Here is a 20,446-nt window from a genome sequence, read left to right on the forward strand (position 1 = left end):
CCTTAGGCTTAGGCGGCATAAAATCGACTAAATATGGAGTCTATAATGAATTATGCAAACAATTGAAATGTACATTCTTCATGATTGTGTCTTTGGTTCACGAGTCACGACTCACCTCACCACATTGTGAAATTATATAGTACAGATTAATAATATCTACTGTACTGTACAGTATATATTATTAATGAGTACATATTTAATCTCCATACATGGTTTTATTGATCAGTATAAACTCACCTGTGCAGGTATAAGTCTATTGTTTTATTGATCAGTATAAACTCACCTGTGCAGGTATAAGTCTATTGTTTTATTGATCAGTATAAACTCACCTGTGCAGGTATAAGTCTATTGTTTTATTGATCAGTATAAACTCACCTGTGCAGGTATAAGTCTATTGTTTTATTGATCAGTATAAACTCACCTGTGCAGGTATAAGTCTATTGTTTTATTGATCAGTATAAACTCACCTGTGCAGGTATAAGTCTATTGAGGAGAGAAGAGATCAGTGACAACATCAGGAAGGAGCGGTTTTCTATTTCTGACCACACCCTGCCTGTGTCTCACACACACACACACACACACACACACCCTGTCTCACACACACCCTGCCTGTCACACACACACACACACACACACACACACACACACACACACACACACACACACACACACACACACACACACACACACACACACACACACACACACACACACACACACACACACACACACACACACACACACACACACACACACACACACACACAGTCTTCAAAACAACACCAGTTTATTTGAAAGAAGACGGTCAGTCGTACATGGGTACATTTTCATGTCAAAAGATTAATTATGAAACTAACAAAAATACCAACATTTTTGATGACCGTTTACATGGATACATGTGTTTGGTAAAAAAAAAAAAAAAAAGACTCCGGTGACGTGGGTCAGGTGGTTGCTAGGTGGTCGCTAGGCGGTCGCTAGGTGAACAGCCTGATGGTTGCGTCGGCTCCAGAGGAGAAGAGCCAGGGCTGGGTGGGGTGGAAGGTCACGTCAAGGACGCCCAGGTCAGAGGTTATGACGTGACCTTTCAGCACCTTGACGGGAACTATGAGAGGATTCTGTAGGAGGTCACTGAGAGAGAGACACACAGGTGGTTAGATTAGAGAGGCAGACAGACACATCACTGACACACAGATAGGTGGTGTGTTTGTGTGTGTGCGTGTGCGTGTGCGTGTGCGTGTGCGTGTGCGTGTGCGTGTGCGCGCGTGTGTGTGTGTGTGTGTGTGTGCTTACTTATAAACCATTCCGTGACAGACTATGACAGATCCGTCATCCGATGCCGATGCGAACAGGGGGTGGTGCTTATGGTAGGCGACGCCCCTCACAGCCTTCTTGTGGTGCCTAGCAACAAGACATAAACAAGCAAGACAACAACATGATCAAAATGACATCCACGTCCTGTTGGTCCAGTTGTCACCATGACTACGATTCTTGTTTTATTCTTTTTTGACAGCCAAACAGCCAATCATAAATGGTAAATGGTGCATTTATATAGCGCTTTTATCCAAGGCGCTCTACATACTGTAGATTGTGCATTACATTAACCCATTCACACACAATCACATTCATACACCGATGGCGGCGGAAACCATGCAAGGCACCAACCAGCGCATCAGGAGCAATTAGGGGTTCAGTGTCTTGCTCAAGGACACTTCGACACTAACTCTGGGGGAGCCCGGGTTTGAACTGGCAACCTTGCGGTTACCATCCAGCCACTCTACCCCTGTAGCCACCACCGCACTGGCACTTGATCAAGGGAGCCATCTCAGAGAAGGGTTGCCAACCATCCCTTGAAATAAGGAATCGATTTGGGAACTAAAAGACATGTCCCTTTTTTAACTGATAAGGGACACTCTTTGTTACTTGTTTATTTTGGGGAATCAAATCGAATCAATGACACATGCCCATCTTACAAGTTCAAACAGATCGCTGGAGTTGTTTTCTGTACTTCAGAGCGTGCCAGTGGTCATGCCAGTGTGTGTGTATGGTGACAGGATGGGGGGGGACGATCCGTAACAAGTTAACAACCATACAGACCGTCAACCTCAAAGTTGGCTCCCCCACCTGACCTCTGATGAAAGTTATATACCTATGAATCAACACCTACCTCAACACCTTATACGGTTTGGTGGACAGGTCCAGGTCGAACCAGCCCAGTTTGCAGTCGTAACTTCCGCATATGAGGTTATCACCTGGAAACAACAAAATTAATAATAAAAAAATGGAAATAGTGGAAATAACCGATCTACAGGATACTTTCCCACAATTTATGATTATGAACATGTACAACTAACTGCGATTATCTCAAATAATTGTGATTAGGCGCTTATCCCATTCTGAACGGGAATCTCTTTTGGTGTTTTAACTAAGCATTATGTTATACTTTAGCTATTCAAAAATAGCAGATCTACAAGCTCATACGAGCGCTACGAGCTTGTAGGTCTGCTATTTCTTTTATTTTGATGTCAGGCCTAAATGTAATAATTGGGACAGGCCTAAGCCATACTGCTGATCCATTTCCCTTTGCCCCGTTTCACTCTGGTTCTTATCAGTTAAAGTGGTTAGTTAACAGTGAATTACCTGCAGGATGGATCGCCATGGAGCTGATCCACTTGGAGTTGCTCATCAGCTTCTTGCTCAGCTCCTGTTTGATCAGGTTGTAGATGCGCACGGAGCGCTGTGTCGCCACAAAGAAGTAGGGCCTGACGGGGTGGAAGGACACGCACTGCACCGCGCCCTTACTCTTCCGGAACGGGTTCTGGCTCCGCCTCTTGCTCACCTGGTGGATCAACACCTGTAGGGAGGGATGGAGGAAATACAACCGTCGTCGTCGCGTGGAAACCAGTGTTCATAGAGCAGGGGTTCTCAACCCGTGGGTCGTGACCCCTCGGGGGGGTCGCCAAATTATTTTAGGGGGTCCCCAAATTATTTTTTAAAAGAAAAGTTTTTTTTTTTTTTTTTTTCACAATTTTTCAAAAATAGCAGACCTACAAGCTCATAGCGCGCCACTCGGTGGCGCGCTATGAGCTTGTAGATCTGCTATTTTTCAATAGCTAAATTATAACATAATGCTTAAAACACCAAAAGGGGTTCCCGCCCAAAATGGGTTAAGGTTATTGTAGCAGTCAATTTATATTGGGGGTCGGGAGGGGGCGGGCGGGGGTCCCGAGACATTGCCAAAGCATTTCCGGGGGTCCCCGGCCAAAAACGTTGAGAACCCCTGTCATAGAGGACTACAAAACTAGGACTACAATTTCCGTCAAAATAAAAATGAAGCTAATGATGACTAAAACTGTGACAATTTTGTCAACAAAAGAGTAAAATCTTAGGGAGGGACTAGTGGAGAAAAGATCCACTGGTCATTTTGGCTGCACACAGGTATTTGAGATCTGCTATTTTCGGCACGCACCTACCGTAAGTATAATTCAGAAGTTATGACGCCATCACAGCCTATCAAAATATAAATCAACTGTAGATTTAGTCGACTAGTCAACAAAAACTAGACTCAATGAAAACACTAAAATGTGACAAAGGCTAAATGGTATTTTACGCAAAAGACGATGAATAAAACTAAATCGACAGTTGCTGTCAAAATCAACACTGGTGGAAACCTTTTGTTCAAAACCGTTCCTTTTGTATTATGTATTTTTTGAGCGGTGCCTCCGCTCCATTACGCAGCTATGTGTGTCCCTATACGTGTCCCTATGTCCGAGCAGGAAAGCTGCAACACGGTGACTCTGTCATTTCTCGACCGTTTTGGACGCTGGAAGGCTCGCCGGAATAGGGCCGGCCCCCCTGGGCATGTTCCTGGGGGTCGGGATGTTTAAAATAATTTTAAATATGACGCAACGCATTGTGAGCTTGTAGATCGGCTATTGTCATTACTTTTGTGCGACACTCTTGTATGATGAAGTAGGGCATCAATTTATGAAAATATATTTAAAGCAAAGGTTTAAATATGGACATAGGCGGTGTCTGCCCAATGTAAAAATTATACATAAATCATTTCATGTAAAGGAATAAATGCAATAGGATGTAAATGTAATGAATGAATGAATCAAAGTAAATGTAATGTAATGTGAATGATTACCTGCTGGTTACTGGATGGGTCTGGCATGACGGACGCCAGGTAATCTCCTTTACCGTGCCATGTGACCTGACGCACCGCCTACAGAGAGAGAGAGACAGAGAGAGAGAGAGAGAGAGAGAGAGAGAGAGAGAGAGAGAGAGAGAGAGAGAGAGCGAGCGAGAGACGCACACACAATTACTATACTCGCATTATATGAACACACAACTTTTAGTAATTACTTCCAAACAAATTCTCAAATACACAAATACAACACTAGACAGGCTGCAAACTCTGTCTGTCAGTCTGTACTAGTACAGAGACAAACTCTGTCTGTCAGTCTGTACTAGTACAGAGACAAACTCTGTCTGTCTGTCTGAGTACAGAGAAACAAACTGCTTTGAGGTCATGATGATGAGGAGAGGGGGGGGGGGGGGCGTGGTTACCTTGGGGTGCTCTATTTTGAGGCGGAGCCCCAGGCTAAGCTCCTCCCCTTCCGTCACGCTCCATGTGACGGGCTGCTTCGCCAGCTCCTCGTCTGGAGCCTCGTAGGATTGGATCAGCTGGTCTGTCGTCGTGGAAACCAGCTTGTCGCCCACTCCGGGGTTGATCAACAGCACCGTGGAATTACTGGGAGGCACGCGGACAGACAAGACACATGGATTAAAGTCAAAAATAATAAGTCCAAATATGTAATTTGTGAAACGGTGTGAAAGGAGCCACCACACACTAGCAGACTCGGGTCATTGACACTCCTTTGTAATGTAAAGGACACAGGTGGAGGTCAGCGAGTGAGTGAGTGGTCATTATGAAGTGTTTGGCCCCGTTTGGCCTAGTTCAGACCTACTCTGGAGTGGTGCCAAAATAGGCACCTATTTAAGACCCCGTTGACACCACAAACCCAGGTGTAATGGAAACGGTGGCACCAGTAGGCGGTGTGGTGTGGTGTGGTGCAGTTTGGTGTGGTGTGGTATGGTGCAGCGTGGTGTGGTGTGGTATGGTGTGGTGTGGTGCAGCGTGGTGTGGTATGGTATGGTGTGGTGCGGTGTGGTGCCACCCCAGTGGAAATCTGGCTTATAGAGAGAGAGAGAGACAGACGGGTACTTACAGAGCCACGGCCAGCAGGCAGACAGACGGGTTGGGGTTCCAGGCGACGCTCTTCACGGCTCCGCCCACCGGGATGGTCTTGAGACAGCGAGCCGAACACACCTCCCACAACCTCACCGTAGAGTCATCAGAACCTACACAGACGCATATGCACAACTTTACTGTAGTGAGAGTAGAGCAGAGGTGCCCACTACTTTACTGTAGTGAGAGTAGAGCAGAGGTGCCCACTACTTTACTGTAGTGAGAGTAGAGCAGAGGTGCCCACTACTTTACTGTAGTGAGAGTAGAGCAGAGGTGCCCACTACTTTACTGTAGTGAGAGTAGAGCAGAGGTGCCCACTACTTTACTGTAGTGAGAGTAGAGCAGAGGTGCCCACTACTTTACTGTAGTGAGAGTAGAGCAGAGGTGCCCACTACTTTACTGTAGTGAGAGTAGAGCAGAGGTGCCCACTACTTTACTGTAGTGAGAGTAGAGCAGAGGTGCCCACTACTTTACTGTAGTGAGAGTAGAGCAGAGGTGCCCACTACTTTACTGTAGTGAGAGTAGAGCAGAGGTGCCCACTACTTTACTGTAGTGAGAGTAGAGCAGAGGTGCCCACTACTTTACTGTAGTGAGAGTAGTAGAGTCATCACAACACACACACACACACACACACACACACACACACAGTAAACACATCTCTGTTTTTACTAACCACCGTGTCGGTGGTCACCTTATCACCTAAAACTAGAGTATGAATAGGCCTTTAGTCGACTACTAAACCAACTGTAGATTTTGTTGACTAAAATCTTATGGTAGTCAACTAAAACTTCAAAGGACTATGACTAAAACTAAATCTGCCATCAATATGAACACTGCTGTGCCGTCATAACAATCCCCCCCCCACCCCCCTCCCCCCAAAGTGGATAGTGATGTCAAACTTACCCGAGGCCAGCCATTGGCCAGTGGGAGAAACACTGATGGAACGGATCAGACTGGTGTGTCCTTTATAAACCTAAAAAGCGCACGCACGCACACACAATTTCAAAAAATGTAATCAATTAAAGTAACATTGTGGTGTGATTAAACGTGCGTGTGTGTGTGTGTGTGTGTGTGTGTGTGTTAGTGTGTGTACGAACCAAAGCTTGCGTTGTAGGGAATGGTTGCAGGTCTCTTGGCTTTGGGAGACTTGGAATCAAATCCTCAGGATTCACATTGACCTGAAGAGCACAGAGTAGTAGGGGTTAACGCCACGTCCAAACCACTCCCATTTGTGCAAGATTTTCACGATCTGACACGTCTCATTTTACCGTCATATTTTTCCTTAGTTCCATATTTTCAAGCATTGTGAGTTGTTGTGAGCAATGTATATTGTCTATTTTAGAAATTCTCTCTATATGGTAACATTTGACAATTTGGCCAGTGTTTGACCATTTTTCATAGTAGTTTCAGTTTGTTGATTACTTTTCACGCAATGAATGGAATGAACTAAGGAATTAAATAGCTCTTAAAAGTTGAGTTAGAATTTAGTTAATGATCTGGGACCCCCTCCCAAAATCATTTGGGGACCACCGATTTGGAAAACAAACAGGGTCGTGCGCCTGTTTTGACAGGGGGGGGGGGGGGCACTACTCTTTGACAGGGGGGGGGGCACTACTCTTTGACAGGGGGGGGGCACTACTCTTTGACAGGGGGGGGAGCACTACTCTTTGACAGGGGGGGGAGCACTACTCTTTGACAGGGGGGGGAGCACTACTCTTTGACAGGGGGGGGGGGGCACTACTCTTTGACAGGGGGGGGAGCACTACTCTTTGACAGGGGGGGGAGCACTACTCTTTGACAGGGGGGGGAGCACTACTCTTTGACAGGGGGGAGCACTACTCTTTGACAGGGGGGGGGGCACTACTCTTTGACAGGGGGGGGGGCACTACTCTTTGACAGGGGGGGGGCACTACTCTTTGACAGGGGGGGGGGCACTACTCTTTGACAGGGGGGGGGGCACTACTCTTTGACAGGGGGGGGGGCACTACTCTTTGACAGGGGGGGGAGCACTACTCTTTGACAGGGGGGGGAGCACTACTCTTTGACAGGGGGGGGGGGGCACTACTCTTTGACAGGGGGGGGAGCACTACTCTTTGACAGGGGGGGGAGCACTACTCTTTGACAGGGGGGGGAGCACTACTCTTTGACAGGGGGGGGGGGGCACTACTCTTTGACAGGGGGGGGAGCACTACTCTTTGACAGGGGGGGGAGCACTACTCTTTGACAGGGGGGGGAGCACTACTCTTTGACAGGGGGGGGGGGGCACTACTCTTTGACAGGGGGGGGAGCACTACTCTTTGACAGGGGGGGGAGCACTACTCTTTGACAGGGGGGGGAGCACTACTCTTTGACAGGGGGGGGGGCACTACTCTTTGACAGGGGGGGGGGCACTACTCTTTGACAGGGGGGGGGGCACTACTCTTTGACAGGGGGGGGGCACTACTCTTTGACAGGGGGGGGGGCACTACTCTTTGACAGGGGGGGGGGCACTACTCTTTGACAGGGGGGGGGGCACTACTCTTTGACAGGGGGGGGAGCACTACTCTTTGACAGGGGGGGGAGCACTACTCTTTGACAGGGGGGGGGGGCACTACTCTTTGACAGGGGGGGGAGCACTACTCTTTGACAGGGGGGGGAGCACTACTCTTTGACAGGGGGGAGCACTACTCTTTGACAGGGGGGGGAGCACTACTCTTTGACAGGGGGGGGAGCACTACTCTTTGACAGGGGGGGGAGCACTACTCTTTGACAGGGGGGAGCACTACTCTTTGACAGGGGGGGGCACTACTCTTTGACAGGGGGGGGAGCACTACTCTTTGACAGGGGGGAGCACTACTCTTTGACAGGGGGGGGAGCACTACTCTTTGACAGGGGGGAGCACTACTCTTTGACAGGGGGGGGCACTACTCTTTGACAGGGGGGGGGAGCACTACTCTTTGACAGGGGGGAGCACTACTCTTTGACAGGGGGGAGCACTACTCTTTGACAGGGGGGAGCACTACTCTTTGACAGGGGGGGGCACTACTCTTTGACAGGGGGGGGAGCACTACTCTTTGACAGGGGGGGGGGCACTACTCTTTGACAGGGGGGGGAGCACTACTCTTTGACAGGGGGGAGCACTACTCTTTGACAGGGGGGGGAGCACTACTCTTTGACAGGGGGGCGCACTACTCTTTGACAGGGGGGAGCACTACTCTTTGACAGGGGGGAGCACTACTCTTTGACAGGGGGGAGCACTACTCTTTGACAGGGGGGGGAGCACTACTCTTTGACAGGGGGGAGCACTACTCTTTGACAGGGGGGGGAGCACTACTCTTTGACAGGGGGGGGAGCACTACTCTTTGACAGGGGGGAGCACTACTCTTTGACAGGGGGGGGGGGGCACTACTCTTTGACAGGGGGGAGCACTACTCTTTGACAGGGGGGGGAGCACTACTCTTTGACAGGGGGGCGCACTACTCTTTGACAGGGGGGGGAGCACTACTCTTTGACAGGGGGGGGGGGGCACTACTCTTTGACAGGGGGGGGGGGGCACTACTCTTTGACAGGGGGGGGAGCACTACTCTTTGACAGGGGGGGGAGCACTACTCTTTGACAGGGGGGAGCACTACTCTTTGACAGGGGGGAGCACTACTCTTTGACAGGGGGGGGAGCACTACTCTTTGACAGGGGGGGGAGCACTACTCTTTGACAGGGGGGAGCACTACTCTTTGACAGGGGGGAGCACTACTCTTTGACAGGGGGGGGAGCACTACTCTTTGACAGGGGGGAGCACTACTCTTTGACAGGGGGGAGCACTACTCTTTGACAGGGGGGAGCACTACTCTTTGACAGGGGGAGCACTACTCTTTGACAGGGGGGGGAGCACTACTCTTTGACAGGGGGGCGCACTACTCTTTGACAGGGGGGGAGCACTACTCTTTGACAGGGGGGAGCACTACTCTTTGACAGGGGGGGGGGCACTACTCTTTCGACGTGACTGCATTTCCACATGTAATGTAGTGTATATACGTGTGTGCGTATTGTGCGAGTGCGGGTTACCCTCATCTTGCGTTGTCGTGGACACAGGTAGAGGTCCAGGCATCGTTCAAAACGCTCGTGGATGAAGCGGCTGAAGGCGGGAACGGAGCGCAGGTTGGGGAACTTCCTGGGGAGGAACGGCAACTTCCTGTCCTCCGGGTCCTGCTGCTCCCAGGCCAGACGCTGAGAGACAGAGACAGAGACAGAGACAGAGACAGAGACAGAGACAGAGACAGAGACAGAGACAGAGACAGAGACAGAGACAGAGACAGAGACACACACACACACACACACACACACACACACACACACACACACACACACACACACACACACACACACACACACACACACACACACACACACACACACACACACACACACACACACACACACTTTTTGTTTAGTCAGTCTTTTGATTAAAATTACATTTAGTTGTCATATTTTAGTCATCTGTTTTTTTTAAACTTTTAGTCTAGTTTCAGTTGACTAAATGGCATAAGATTTGAGACGACTAAATCTCCAGTTGATTTAGTCGACATGAATTTTGAATTGCATTGATGGCGTAGCATATTCGTAATGTCCGATTTATACGTGCCGAAAATAGCCGAACTACAAGCTCACAACGCGTCACGACGCATTGTGAGCTTGTAGATCGGCTGTTCCTTTTCTTTACCACGATCTTAACCAAAAATAGCCAATCTACAAGCTCACATCACGGCTGGCTTCTAGTATGGAGTCCAAATGACTGAAATCAATCGTGGCGACTGAGAACTTTAATCCATGTTGGCCTAAATTGCACTGGTTTCTAACCTCCTCTTCGGTCATCAGGTATTCGGGCGGGGGGTTGTAGCTCTCGGCGTGGCCAGGCAGGGCCATTTTGGGAGCGGGGACGTGCATCTTGTGTCGTCCCAGGATGGACGTGGTGTCCTCCGTGGCCCAGATGTCGTAGTACTGACCGATGTGGCTCTGGCGGGGCTTCCTGGGTTTGATCCAACCCATCTTTATCGCGTGCACCATTTTGGATACCTGATGACACGAAGACAGACAGACAGACAGACAGACAGACAGACAGACAGACAGACAGACAGACAGACAGACAGACAGACAGACAGACAGTCAGTTAGGCCTGTCACAATAATTGTGCTTGTGGTTGCTATATATACTTAAACAGCCATTAGTGCCCTGACCAAGATGGCCGCGGCCATAGACGTCTGTGATAACTGCATTCTTAAAACACTTTTTTTCTCGTAATCTTTTCTCAGATTGAGGTGATTGATGTTACGGCTCATTAGTAAATCGTCGCTACCTTGCGGTTACAAAATTAACGCTTCGGATGACTTACAAAAAAGACGGTAGCCACATTAGCTTCAGGCGATTAGCTTCCGGTTCATTTTGGGGTCAAATAAAAGTCCAGGCTGGATCCGGAGAGTCAATATCTATAATGGCTCTATGCGTTATTAAGAATCACGTGAATTATGTAGAAATGTGTCCAAAATTAAATAATTGTTGTATTCGTACCTTCTCCTTCTCTATGAGAGACGGAATGAAGCTCCGCTTGTCTTCAGGTCTGTTTGTGACAGGATGGATCATCACTTCACCAGTGAAGAAATCTACTGATGGCTGGAGACGAGAGGAGAGGAGATGGAGGAGGAGTTAATGGAAATAAAAACAAACCTTACACACATGCCGTTTTCACATGGATTAAAGCAAAATGAAATCCCTCGATTGAACGTTTGTTCCTATTGTATGATGTGTGAAACAGTGTGGAAAAAATGACCTGCAAGGTGAATTAAATTAATGAAAGAATGAATGCATTGTAAATAACATGTTAACCCATTTTGACCTGAGATCAGATTCTAAAAATGTTTCTATGTCAGTCGTTCTTCGATTTTTCAAAAATAGCAGACCTACAAGCTCGTAGCGCGCCACTCGGTGGCGCGCTATGAGCTTGTAGATCTGCTATTTTTCCATAGCTAAAGCATAACATAATGCTAACACCAAAAGGGGTTGCCGCCCAAAATGGGTTAATGTAAACCTCGTATTCGTTGAAGTTGACGTCTCCGAACTGTCCTCGCTGGAGTCTCTTCACCAACTCAACCTGCTCGTCTGTCAGAATGATGTCACTTTGTGTCTGCTTGTCATGGACCGTACGCCTGGAGACAGAGAGAGAGAGAGAGAGAGAGAGAGAGAGACACAGACAGACAGACAGACAGACAGACAGACAGACAGACAGACAGACAGACAGACAGACAGACAGACAGACAGAAGTCATTATGACATCAACAGACCAGTGTTGTTTTTGGCAGCACATTTTGATTTTAGTTTTAGTCATAGTCTCTTCAATAGTTTTTATTTAGTTTTAGTCATAGTCTCTTCAATAGTTTTCATTTAGTTTTAGTCATAGTCTCTTCAATAGTTTTTATTTAGTTTTAGTCATAGTCTCTTCAATAGTTTATTTAGTTTTAGTCATAGTCTCTTCAATAGTTTTCATTTAGTTTTAGTCATAGTCTCTTCAATAGTTTTCATTTAGTTTCAGTCACATTTTAGTCACCTGGAATGTTTTAGTGTTTTACTAAATCTACAGTTGATTTAGTCGACTAAAATGTATTTTGGCGGGCCTTGATGCCGTCATGACTGTTTTTACACTTGCTGAAAATAGCCGATCTACAAGCTCACAACGTGTCGCAGCGCGACGCGTTGTGAGCTTGTAACCAATTGTAAAATTACTTATACTGGATCTCTTGTTATGTCCACTAGCCCCTTCCTAACATTTGAGTCTAGTTTTTAATTTGTTGACGAAATTGTCAGTATATTTAGTCTTAGTCATCATACCTTAGTTTTCATTTAGTTTCCATTTAGTTTGTCAGTGAAAAAAGGCAGTCGACGAACATTTTTCGTCTTAGAATTAGTCGACGAAAGCAACACTACAACAGACTCCACAACCTTTGACCCTTCATCTGTTAGCATCATCTCGTCGCCTTGAAACCAGTGGTCCTGTGCTAGCATCGTGCTAAACCCTCATGCCATCGTTCCACATTGAAAACCAAAGGCCCCCCGTTAGCATCACGCGCTAAGCCAATACTCACCAATACTCGGGGTTGTCCATCTTGTTGAGGAACTCGTCCAGTTCGTCCTTGTTCCTGATGGGTTTGTAGATCTTCTTTCCGTCCAGGTCGTAGCCCACGTGAGGGTAGTCCTTGTACCACTCCATGGGGATGTTCCCCACCGTGTTCCTGATGTCCTGTGCACAACAGAAAAAGCCGTGTTTGTATAAGACTGTCAACATGATTTGTATGCAGAATTCTCTGTAAACCTGTATCTGTGTCTGTAATGTCCACACCCCACCATTATATGGTGATGACGTGATGTCATCAATTAGTATCTCCCAGCACCTGAACTGATTTGGAGCTCTTTAAAGGACCACTTCACCACTTTTCAACATCTCTTCATATAATTGGTCCTCACTAATGTTCATGATAAAACACCACCATTTTTTCCTACTCAGTCTGTCTCTCATAGGAGGGCTTTGGGCAGTTCGGTCCACCAGTGACATCATCATTAGGCAGATTTTTTTTTAAACAAGATTTGTTTTAAAATATATTTAGATTTTTATTATCGTGCGAACGATGGCTTCAACTTTTGCATTGCAACTTTTCAGGAAAAGAAAGCCTGCCGTTTCTATTAGCTTGGATTCACCATCAATGATGTCACTGGTGGACGGGTTTCTGAACTGCCCACAGCCCTCCTATGAGACACAGACTGAGTAGGAAAAAATGGTGGTATTTTATCATGAACATTAGTGAGGACCAATTATAGGAAGAGAAGTTGAAAAGTGGTGAAGTGGTCCTTTAAGAGAAAGTTGTTTTTCTGTGAGCGTTATAGCACTGACGAAGGTCCCAGGACCGAAACGTTTGCTACTTTTAAATTCACCATGAGCACTAGAGCACTTTAAGAGCATGTACAAAAATAAAGAATATAAGAAATGAGTTCTCCTTTATTTTCTACAAGTCATTTTCAGTCAGCTTTCCTCTGTGCACAACAGCACACAGGTTAGAAACCCCCAACCCCTCTGGTGAAAACATTTCTAGTGGAAATAGCCGATCTACAAACTCTGCTATTTCCACTATTTTCTTTAACACGTTTTTACTTTAGATTATTAAATATAAGTCAAAAAAGTCATTTTGACCATATTACATTATATATTGTCAGCTAGTTGTTTGTGTATTTAAGTTTTTTGTCAAATGTGCCCAGTGCAACTTTAGCTTACGAAGCCTAAAAGCCAAACAATTAAATAGTTAATCGCATTTATTTGTATGACAATTCATCATCAAGTAACATTTCATTCTTGTGACAGCTCTAATCTAATTGGATCAGATTTATGTCCCGTTTGCTTCTCCTGACAGCTAGACTGTTTGACAAGCACAGTTTGATCAGAATATGATAAGCTACTTCTGCATGTATTATTAAATCCTTTACAGTTTACATGGACAAAGACGATTCCGTGATGAACACATTATATGGAGCTTGCCATTCCAAAAAGCTACAGAAAGTATAGACCAACCATGCTAGAATGGAAATTAATCTGTAAAATGTTACTTTCTCTTGTCTATGACATCATATGGTGTTGATACAGTGAGGACAGGCAAATCTGTGAATCAAACAAGCTGTGTGTGTGTGTGTGTGTGTGCGTGCGTGCGTGCGTGCGTGCGTTACCTCTTCATCCGAGGTGTCATGCTCGTACTCGTCTACGGTCGGCGCCTGCGGTTCTGTCTCCTTGCTCTGTCCTGGTTTCTCTTCAGGTGACGCCTTCTCCTTCAGAATGTCCTCCTCGGATGGAATCTTCTTCCGCCGAATCTTCTTGACCTTTGGGACAGACGGAAAGCAACGTCGTTTCACTGTCGCCACGTTGAACAGGACATTGTCGTCACGTTAAAAGTGCAGTCGTCGATTAAATTGTGCGTGGATGGATCTCTGCAACACTGCACTGAAAGTCATCCCCTGAATGTTTATTGGGGTTTTTGTGGATGTTTAACGATTCCAATTCCCTCTAAACGGTCCGATTCCTTAAATGCAGTGTCAGATCACATCAGATCAAACGTGATTCATCTCTTAACACTTTGAGAGCCCACGCAAAACTGCCCCATTCACATTTTTTATAATTCAGCCGACTGTGGAGACACATGCTGGAACTTTTTACTTTTAAATGTTTTATAGTTTCCGAGTAATTTAATTTAAACGCCAAATGCATTCTCAATGGCGAAAACACAAACTTTGGCACCACGTATTAAAAAAAAATCATTGTTTTGATTTTTTTTTGATTTTTTGATTAAAAAAAATATATATATATTTTTTTGGTTTTTCAAAGACGTCCACAGACGTCTTGGGCTCTGCCCGTGCGGTAATACCAAAGACGTCCACAGACGTCTTGGGCACAAAATATAGTCATTTGAATTTATGATCAAAAGATTTTTTTTCACAATTTGAATGAACATAAAAAGTTGAAATGTGACGATATATAAACTGATTAAACTCCATGGTTTTGAGTGTGCAGAACCATCAAGTCTGTGTATCTGCTTTCACTGCCATTTCCACACAGTAAAGTAGCAGTTACCATGGTAACCGTTTGTTTACCTTAGCTGTGATTTTCTGCCCTGCATCTTTATCGTCATCCTCCTCCTCATCGTCGCTGTCACTCCCAGAATCCTCCAGTCCAGAGAAGATGCTCTCCTCGCTGTCCGTCAAATCTCCATCAGCGTCCTCTTCCTGGCCGTCAGCCGACACGTTTTGGTCAAACGGAACCAACTGGAAATGGACAGAAACAAAACATTTATGGACTGAGTATATGTACAATACTGCACATATTAGTTAATTTGTGTATATCAAAAATTATGATGAAGGCCAAAATTCTAATTATTTTTTCTTTCGTTAAGGAATTGGACCGCTGAGAGGGAATCGTAAAGGAACCGCATTCTTTAACCCATTTTGGGTGAAATCCCTTTTGGCGTTTTAAATATTATGTTATAATTTAGCTATTGAAAAATAGCAGATCTACAAGCTCATAGCGCACCACCGAGTGGCGCACTACGAGCTTGTAGGTCTGCTATTTTTGAAAAATCGTGAAAATATTTATTTCAGAAAACTGGAGGATTTAGAAGAATTATTTTAAATTTTGAGGTCAGGCCTAAATGGGTTAGGAATCCAAAATAATCAAAAACCTATAACTCATTCACAAAGCTCTTTGTACTATATTTGATGGATTGGTTCATGAAAGGGTGTGTACATGTACACACCACACAGCCTTGATTTGTGCAGATCGCAATCGTATCAGATGACGAATTTCCCTGGTTAACACCATCAAAGACAACTACATTTTAGATGCCAACACTTTTGTAGTTTTACTCAAGTGCATTTTGAATTCCGGACGTTTACTAGTACAAAACGTCCGGAAAAAAGTACAAAATGTGAGTACTTATTTCACTGATTATCAGACTGAAGCTGCAAGAGGAGCACACCACGCAGAGAGTGGTCTATGGGCTGGTTCCAGGCTCATCTGGTTGTATTAAACGCAGAGAGTGGTCTATGGGCTGGTTCCAGGCTCATCTGGTTGTATTAAACGACGATGAATGCAGCAATATTGCAGCTGTAATATCATATGGAAGAGTTAAAACACATTCAATCTGAGGGTTTTTCGTACACTATTTAAATAGTCTTACTGTCTTGAGAAGAAATGCTGCTATTTGTCCCAAAGTGACTGCAAAAAAAATACTGCTACTTGTTTCAAAAAAGCATTATACCCTGTATTACATTATGCAATGTGATATAGCTCTAAACACAAAATGCTGTACCCTCTCCAACTGTATATACTTTCCCCATTTTCAACTGTCTTTATATTTTGACACTTGCTTTGGCAATGTAAGCATATGTTTTCTCATGCCAATAAAAAGCTCCTTTGCATTGAATTGACTCACTTGTCCTTCAAGGAAACATAATGTTTTCTGTTCTGTACAGAAATGAATCAGCGACAGTACAACCATCCAACCTAGCCCGTCTCCGGACCCCCCGGGTTGAGCTCCTTTGGACCGCTACCACGAAGGGTCCGGTCTCACCGGCGTCAAGCGACATGGGATGCAATCTGACTTTCCCTGTTTTACCTCTGTGCTGCGGTGTCGGTGTCACGCTGACATATTCCAAAATAAGCATATGAACGCTATAGGAGACAACGAACCTTCTGACCCCCCCCGCGAACGGCTCAGAAGCCGTTAAGTATTTTTAATGTTTGTACGACCATTTTGGCAGCTCTGAAATTCTCTCTTGTTGACATCCCATTGTACCGCCTCCAGCATATCGGTTGGCTAGCTGCGCCTCCCTACGCGCCTCGTAGGCGCAGCTAGCCAACCGAGATGTCAACAAGGAGGGACCGAAGAGAGAATTTCAGAGCTGCCAAAACAGTCGTACAAACATTAAAAATACTTAACGGCTTCTGAGCCGTTCGCGGGGGGGGTCAGAAGGTTCGTTGTCTCCTATAGCGTTCATATGCTTATTTTGGAATATGTCAGCGTGACACCGACACCGCAGCACAGAGGTAAAACAGGGAAAGTCAGATTGCATCCCATGTCGCTTGACGCCGGTGAGACCGGACCCTTCGTGGTAGCGGTCCAAAGGAGCTCAACCCGGGGGGTCCGGAGACGGGCTACCATCCAACCATACCATTCATCCTCTGATGAATTGAAAATGGTGGACCCTATTGTAAACAAGTGTAATGCTTAATTGGGTCGTCCACTAACTCACAGTCTTTGTATTGAGTTTGTGCTTGAAATGTACTGTAATTCTGCAAACTGTTAATACATATTTCAATCAATCAATCAATCAATCAATCAAACAAGCGTAATGCTTCATGGTGTCGTCCACAGTTAACAGTTTTTGTATTGAGTTGTGCTTGAAATGTGCCTATTCTGCATATTGTTAATACATCTTTCAATCAATTCAATCCATGTAATTATCATTGTGAACTATAGCATCAGCTCCATGCTAACGTGCTAAGGCAACTCTGTTTATATGTAATATTTATCTCCATTTATTTGTTGACAGACAGACATAAACATACCTGCTCTTCCTCCTCCTCCTCGTCCACGCTCCTCTTCCTCACCGTACTGATCATGATTATTTAACGTTGTTCTTATGTGTGTGTGGAGTGTAGATAATATATCACTCATGAATGAACACACATTGAAGTTACACTGCCAGCCACACACATGTGGTAGCAGCAAGAGCAAGCAGTCTGACTGTGGGCCGGGGTCAGAGTGCAGGGGTTCACACTGTTGTTTTGGTAGTTGACAGCGACACCTACTGCATCGGAGTGCCTACTGCAGTCTAGATCTAAGGCAGTCGTTCAATCAGCACCCTGTGTCGGTGTTTTATTTGAGCCACGGACCACCTTTTGATGAGATTTAGCCTCTCAGACCCAGACTAAAGAATACTTTGATTGTCGTTGGATAAGATTTTGTCCAAAACAAAATTGATTGATTTTTTTGATGAATTGAACATGGTGGACCCTGTTGTAAACAAGTGTAATGCTTAATTGGGTCGTCCACTCACAGTTAACAGCCTTTGTATTGAGTTTGTGCTTGAAATGTACTGTAATTCTGCAAACTGTTAATAACATTTTCAATCAATCAATCAATGTGGCACACTGGCACTGGCACTCAGTGGTACCATATGGCCATATAGGAAAGAAAAAACATATCAGGCAAATGATCAAAATAACAATTATTCTGCATTCTGTAATTTCCTATTGACATTGAGGAGTGTATTTCTTCCGTGTAGACTTATTGTAAATTAAGTTATGCAGATGTTTAAAAAATAATTGAACTCTTGCGGGTCAATTTGGTTTGATTTTACACCCTCAAGCAGGACTGTCTGTCAAGTGGCCTGTAATAGTCCATGAGCTGGACAAGTTTTCATTACGAAATAAGTGAGCAAAGATCAGATTATACTAAAATCCCCTGGCCGTTTTGTCCTTTTCTGATGTGTGCACCTCATGCTGGAGACGGATTTAGTACCCTGAAAACGCTTCGAAAACTGAAGCATGGTCTTGATTTATTTTGTGGGCTAGAATATTAGAAAAATTAACCAATATTTGATATTTGTTCAGAAAAAACGTGTTTCTTTAAAGTCAATTCCTTCTGATCACTGATCAGATTATACTGACCAGTGATCACCATGAAACAAGTTTTCTGAAATTGTATATTTAAATATGCAAATTGGGCATTATATAGGAAAATATGCCTGATTTTGCCTAACTTTCCAGAATCAAACTCAGAATATTGGATAAAGCCAGAGTCAACATTCTTTCATTCATTTGGTCAACATTTCAATGTCAAAAAGAAAATACTGTGAAAAGTCTTCTTCGTAAGAAGTCGGGTTGTTCTGATGTGTCTAGTCAGGTGGAGTGCCTACTGCCTGTGCTTGTCACTGGTCACCGTCAACCTCCACCGCTGGCTAGCAGATTGCGAACGGGAGAGCCGAGTGCATAAGCCTCTCTCTGCCAGTACATACTTAGCCTCTAACAGCAAGCCCTATGTAGTGCCTCCACGTGGCGACAGACAGTAACAGGGTACAGTCCAGACCCTGACTTAACACCAGGGACATGGAGGAGGTTTGGCCCCGAGGCGTGCGGCACGCAGGCCCACCGGTGTCTGGACATGCGCTGGTGCCCACGAACCAGCCCCCAACTGGACCTTCTGGACTGGAGGCGGAGATGCCACCCCTCAAAGTGGAAGTGAGACATATGGGCCCTGAGGGTGGAGCATGAAGAGAAGAGAAGCTTAACAGAGCAGAGATGATGATAAGATGGATGTGTGGTGTGTCACTGAGGGACAGAAAGACAGACAGTGCAGAGCTGAGACAGAGAATGGGAGTGGAGGCCATAGTGGATGTGGTGAGCAGAGGCAGACTGCGATGATACGGACACGTAGTAAGGAAGGAAGAGAACGATTGGGTGAAGAAAGTCCCGATCTTCCGCCGTAGTCTGAAAACCCACCTTTTCAGACTCCATCATGGCCCATAGCACTTACCCTACCCCCCTTAGACAGCACTTCTTAGACTTATATAGCATTTGAAACAGACTTATAGCATGTCATGAAGACAGCACAATAAGTGCATTGTATGTAGTCATAGCACTTCATAGTATATATGTACAGCATAGTATAGCATATATGTATAGTTTATATGTATAGTGTCATTATATAGATAGGTTCTAGTTATAGTTTATATGTATAGTGTCATTATATAGATATGTTCTAGTCACGTTCTTAGCTTACGCATGTTTCGCGATAAATGCATTTTACATATGTGATGTATTCCCATGCTTTTTGTTCCTGCTTAATATAAATCACTCTGGATTAAGAGCGTCTGCTAAATGCCTAAATTGTAATTGTAAAGTAATGACGATTAACTTAGAGGGGACAAGACCCAGTGGCCGGACTAAGAAGACCTGGCAGACGACCGTGTGGGCTGACATGAAAGCGCTCGGTATCAACCAGGAGGTGGCCATAGACTGTTCCCGGTGGAAGAAAGCCATATAGAGACCCAACCCAATCCAACCCAGCGGTGGCTGGAAAACAGACTTTACTTGATGGAACCATGGCAAATCTTCATATCAATCAATTCATCATGCAAAGACAAACATACAATGGGGTGAATGGCTTCTGTTGGATGTATAGTTCAGCAGCTATATTGATTTAAAGGTTTTATATTTCACCGAAAATCCAGGATGGACACAACATATAGTTTAAAAAAAAAAAATATGGGACAATCTGAGAACATCAAAATGCATTAACTAGACACCTTAAGGATTGAAAAAAGGTAGGTTAGAAAAATATATCTTTCGGGTACATGAATTGACCCCTTCCTATACCAGACTAAAATGTGTACCGTTCAAACAAAAGCATATTTTATATACAGTATGTTGTTGCCATGACACCTTCTGGCTGTAGAAAAGTCCCCCTTCAATCCTATTGTGTGGATACGTCTGGTCCCCCAGTTGTGGAAAAGAGCACATTGGGCAGTATAACCGGGGAGCCACAGGCCCAAATGTGCTGAGGGCCCAAATGTGCTAACCTCATCACATTTTGCCTTATATTGGTTGTCTATGGTGTGGTATATAAAAAAAAC

At 45.1% G+C, this 20,446-nt stretch overlaps 1 protein-coding gene across 1 annotated transcript; it reads right to left on the reverse strand.

Annotated features, from left to right (window-relative positions):
- Positions 1-770: 770 nt before the first annotated feature.
- Positions 771-17,595, reverse strand: bop1 (BOP1 ribosomal biogenesis factor). Its single transcript, XM_079523376.1, has 17 exons — positions 17,379-17,595; positions 14,906-15,076; positions 13,988-14,137; positions 12,361-12,515; positions 11,310-11,427; positions 10,793-10,894; positions 10,085-10,300; positions 9,293-9,454; positions 6,349-6,429; positions 6,155-6,224; positions 5,232-5,364; positions 4,570-4,753; positions 4,148-4,225; positions 2,638-2,851; positions 2,165-2,249; positions 1,291-1,398; positions 771-1,128 (listed from the first exon to the last, which is right to left on the reverse strand). The coding sequence occupies exons 1-17, from the start codon at positions 17,430-17,432 to the stop codon at positions 975-977; spliced, it is 2,235 nt and encodes a 744-aa protein (XP_079379502.1). The 5' UTR covers positions 17,433-17,595; the 3' UTR covers positions 771-974.
- Between the last annotated feature and the right edge of the window lie 2,851 nt (positions 17,596-20,446).

Source organism: Electrona antarctica (genome assembly GCF_951216825.1).
Source record: "Electrona antarctica genome assembly, chromosome: 15".
NCBI classification, from domain to species: domain Eukaryota; kingdom Metazoa; phylum Chordata; class Actinopteri; order Myctophiformes; family Myctophidae; genus Electrona; species Electrona antarctica.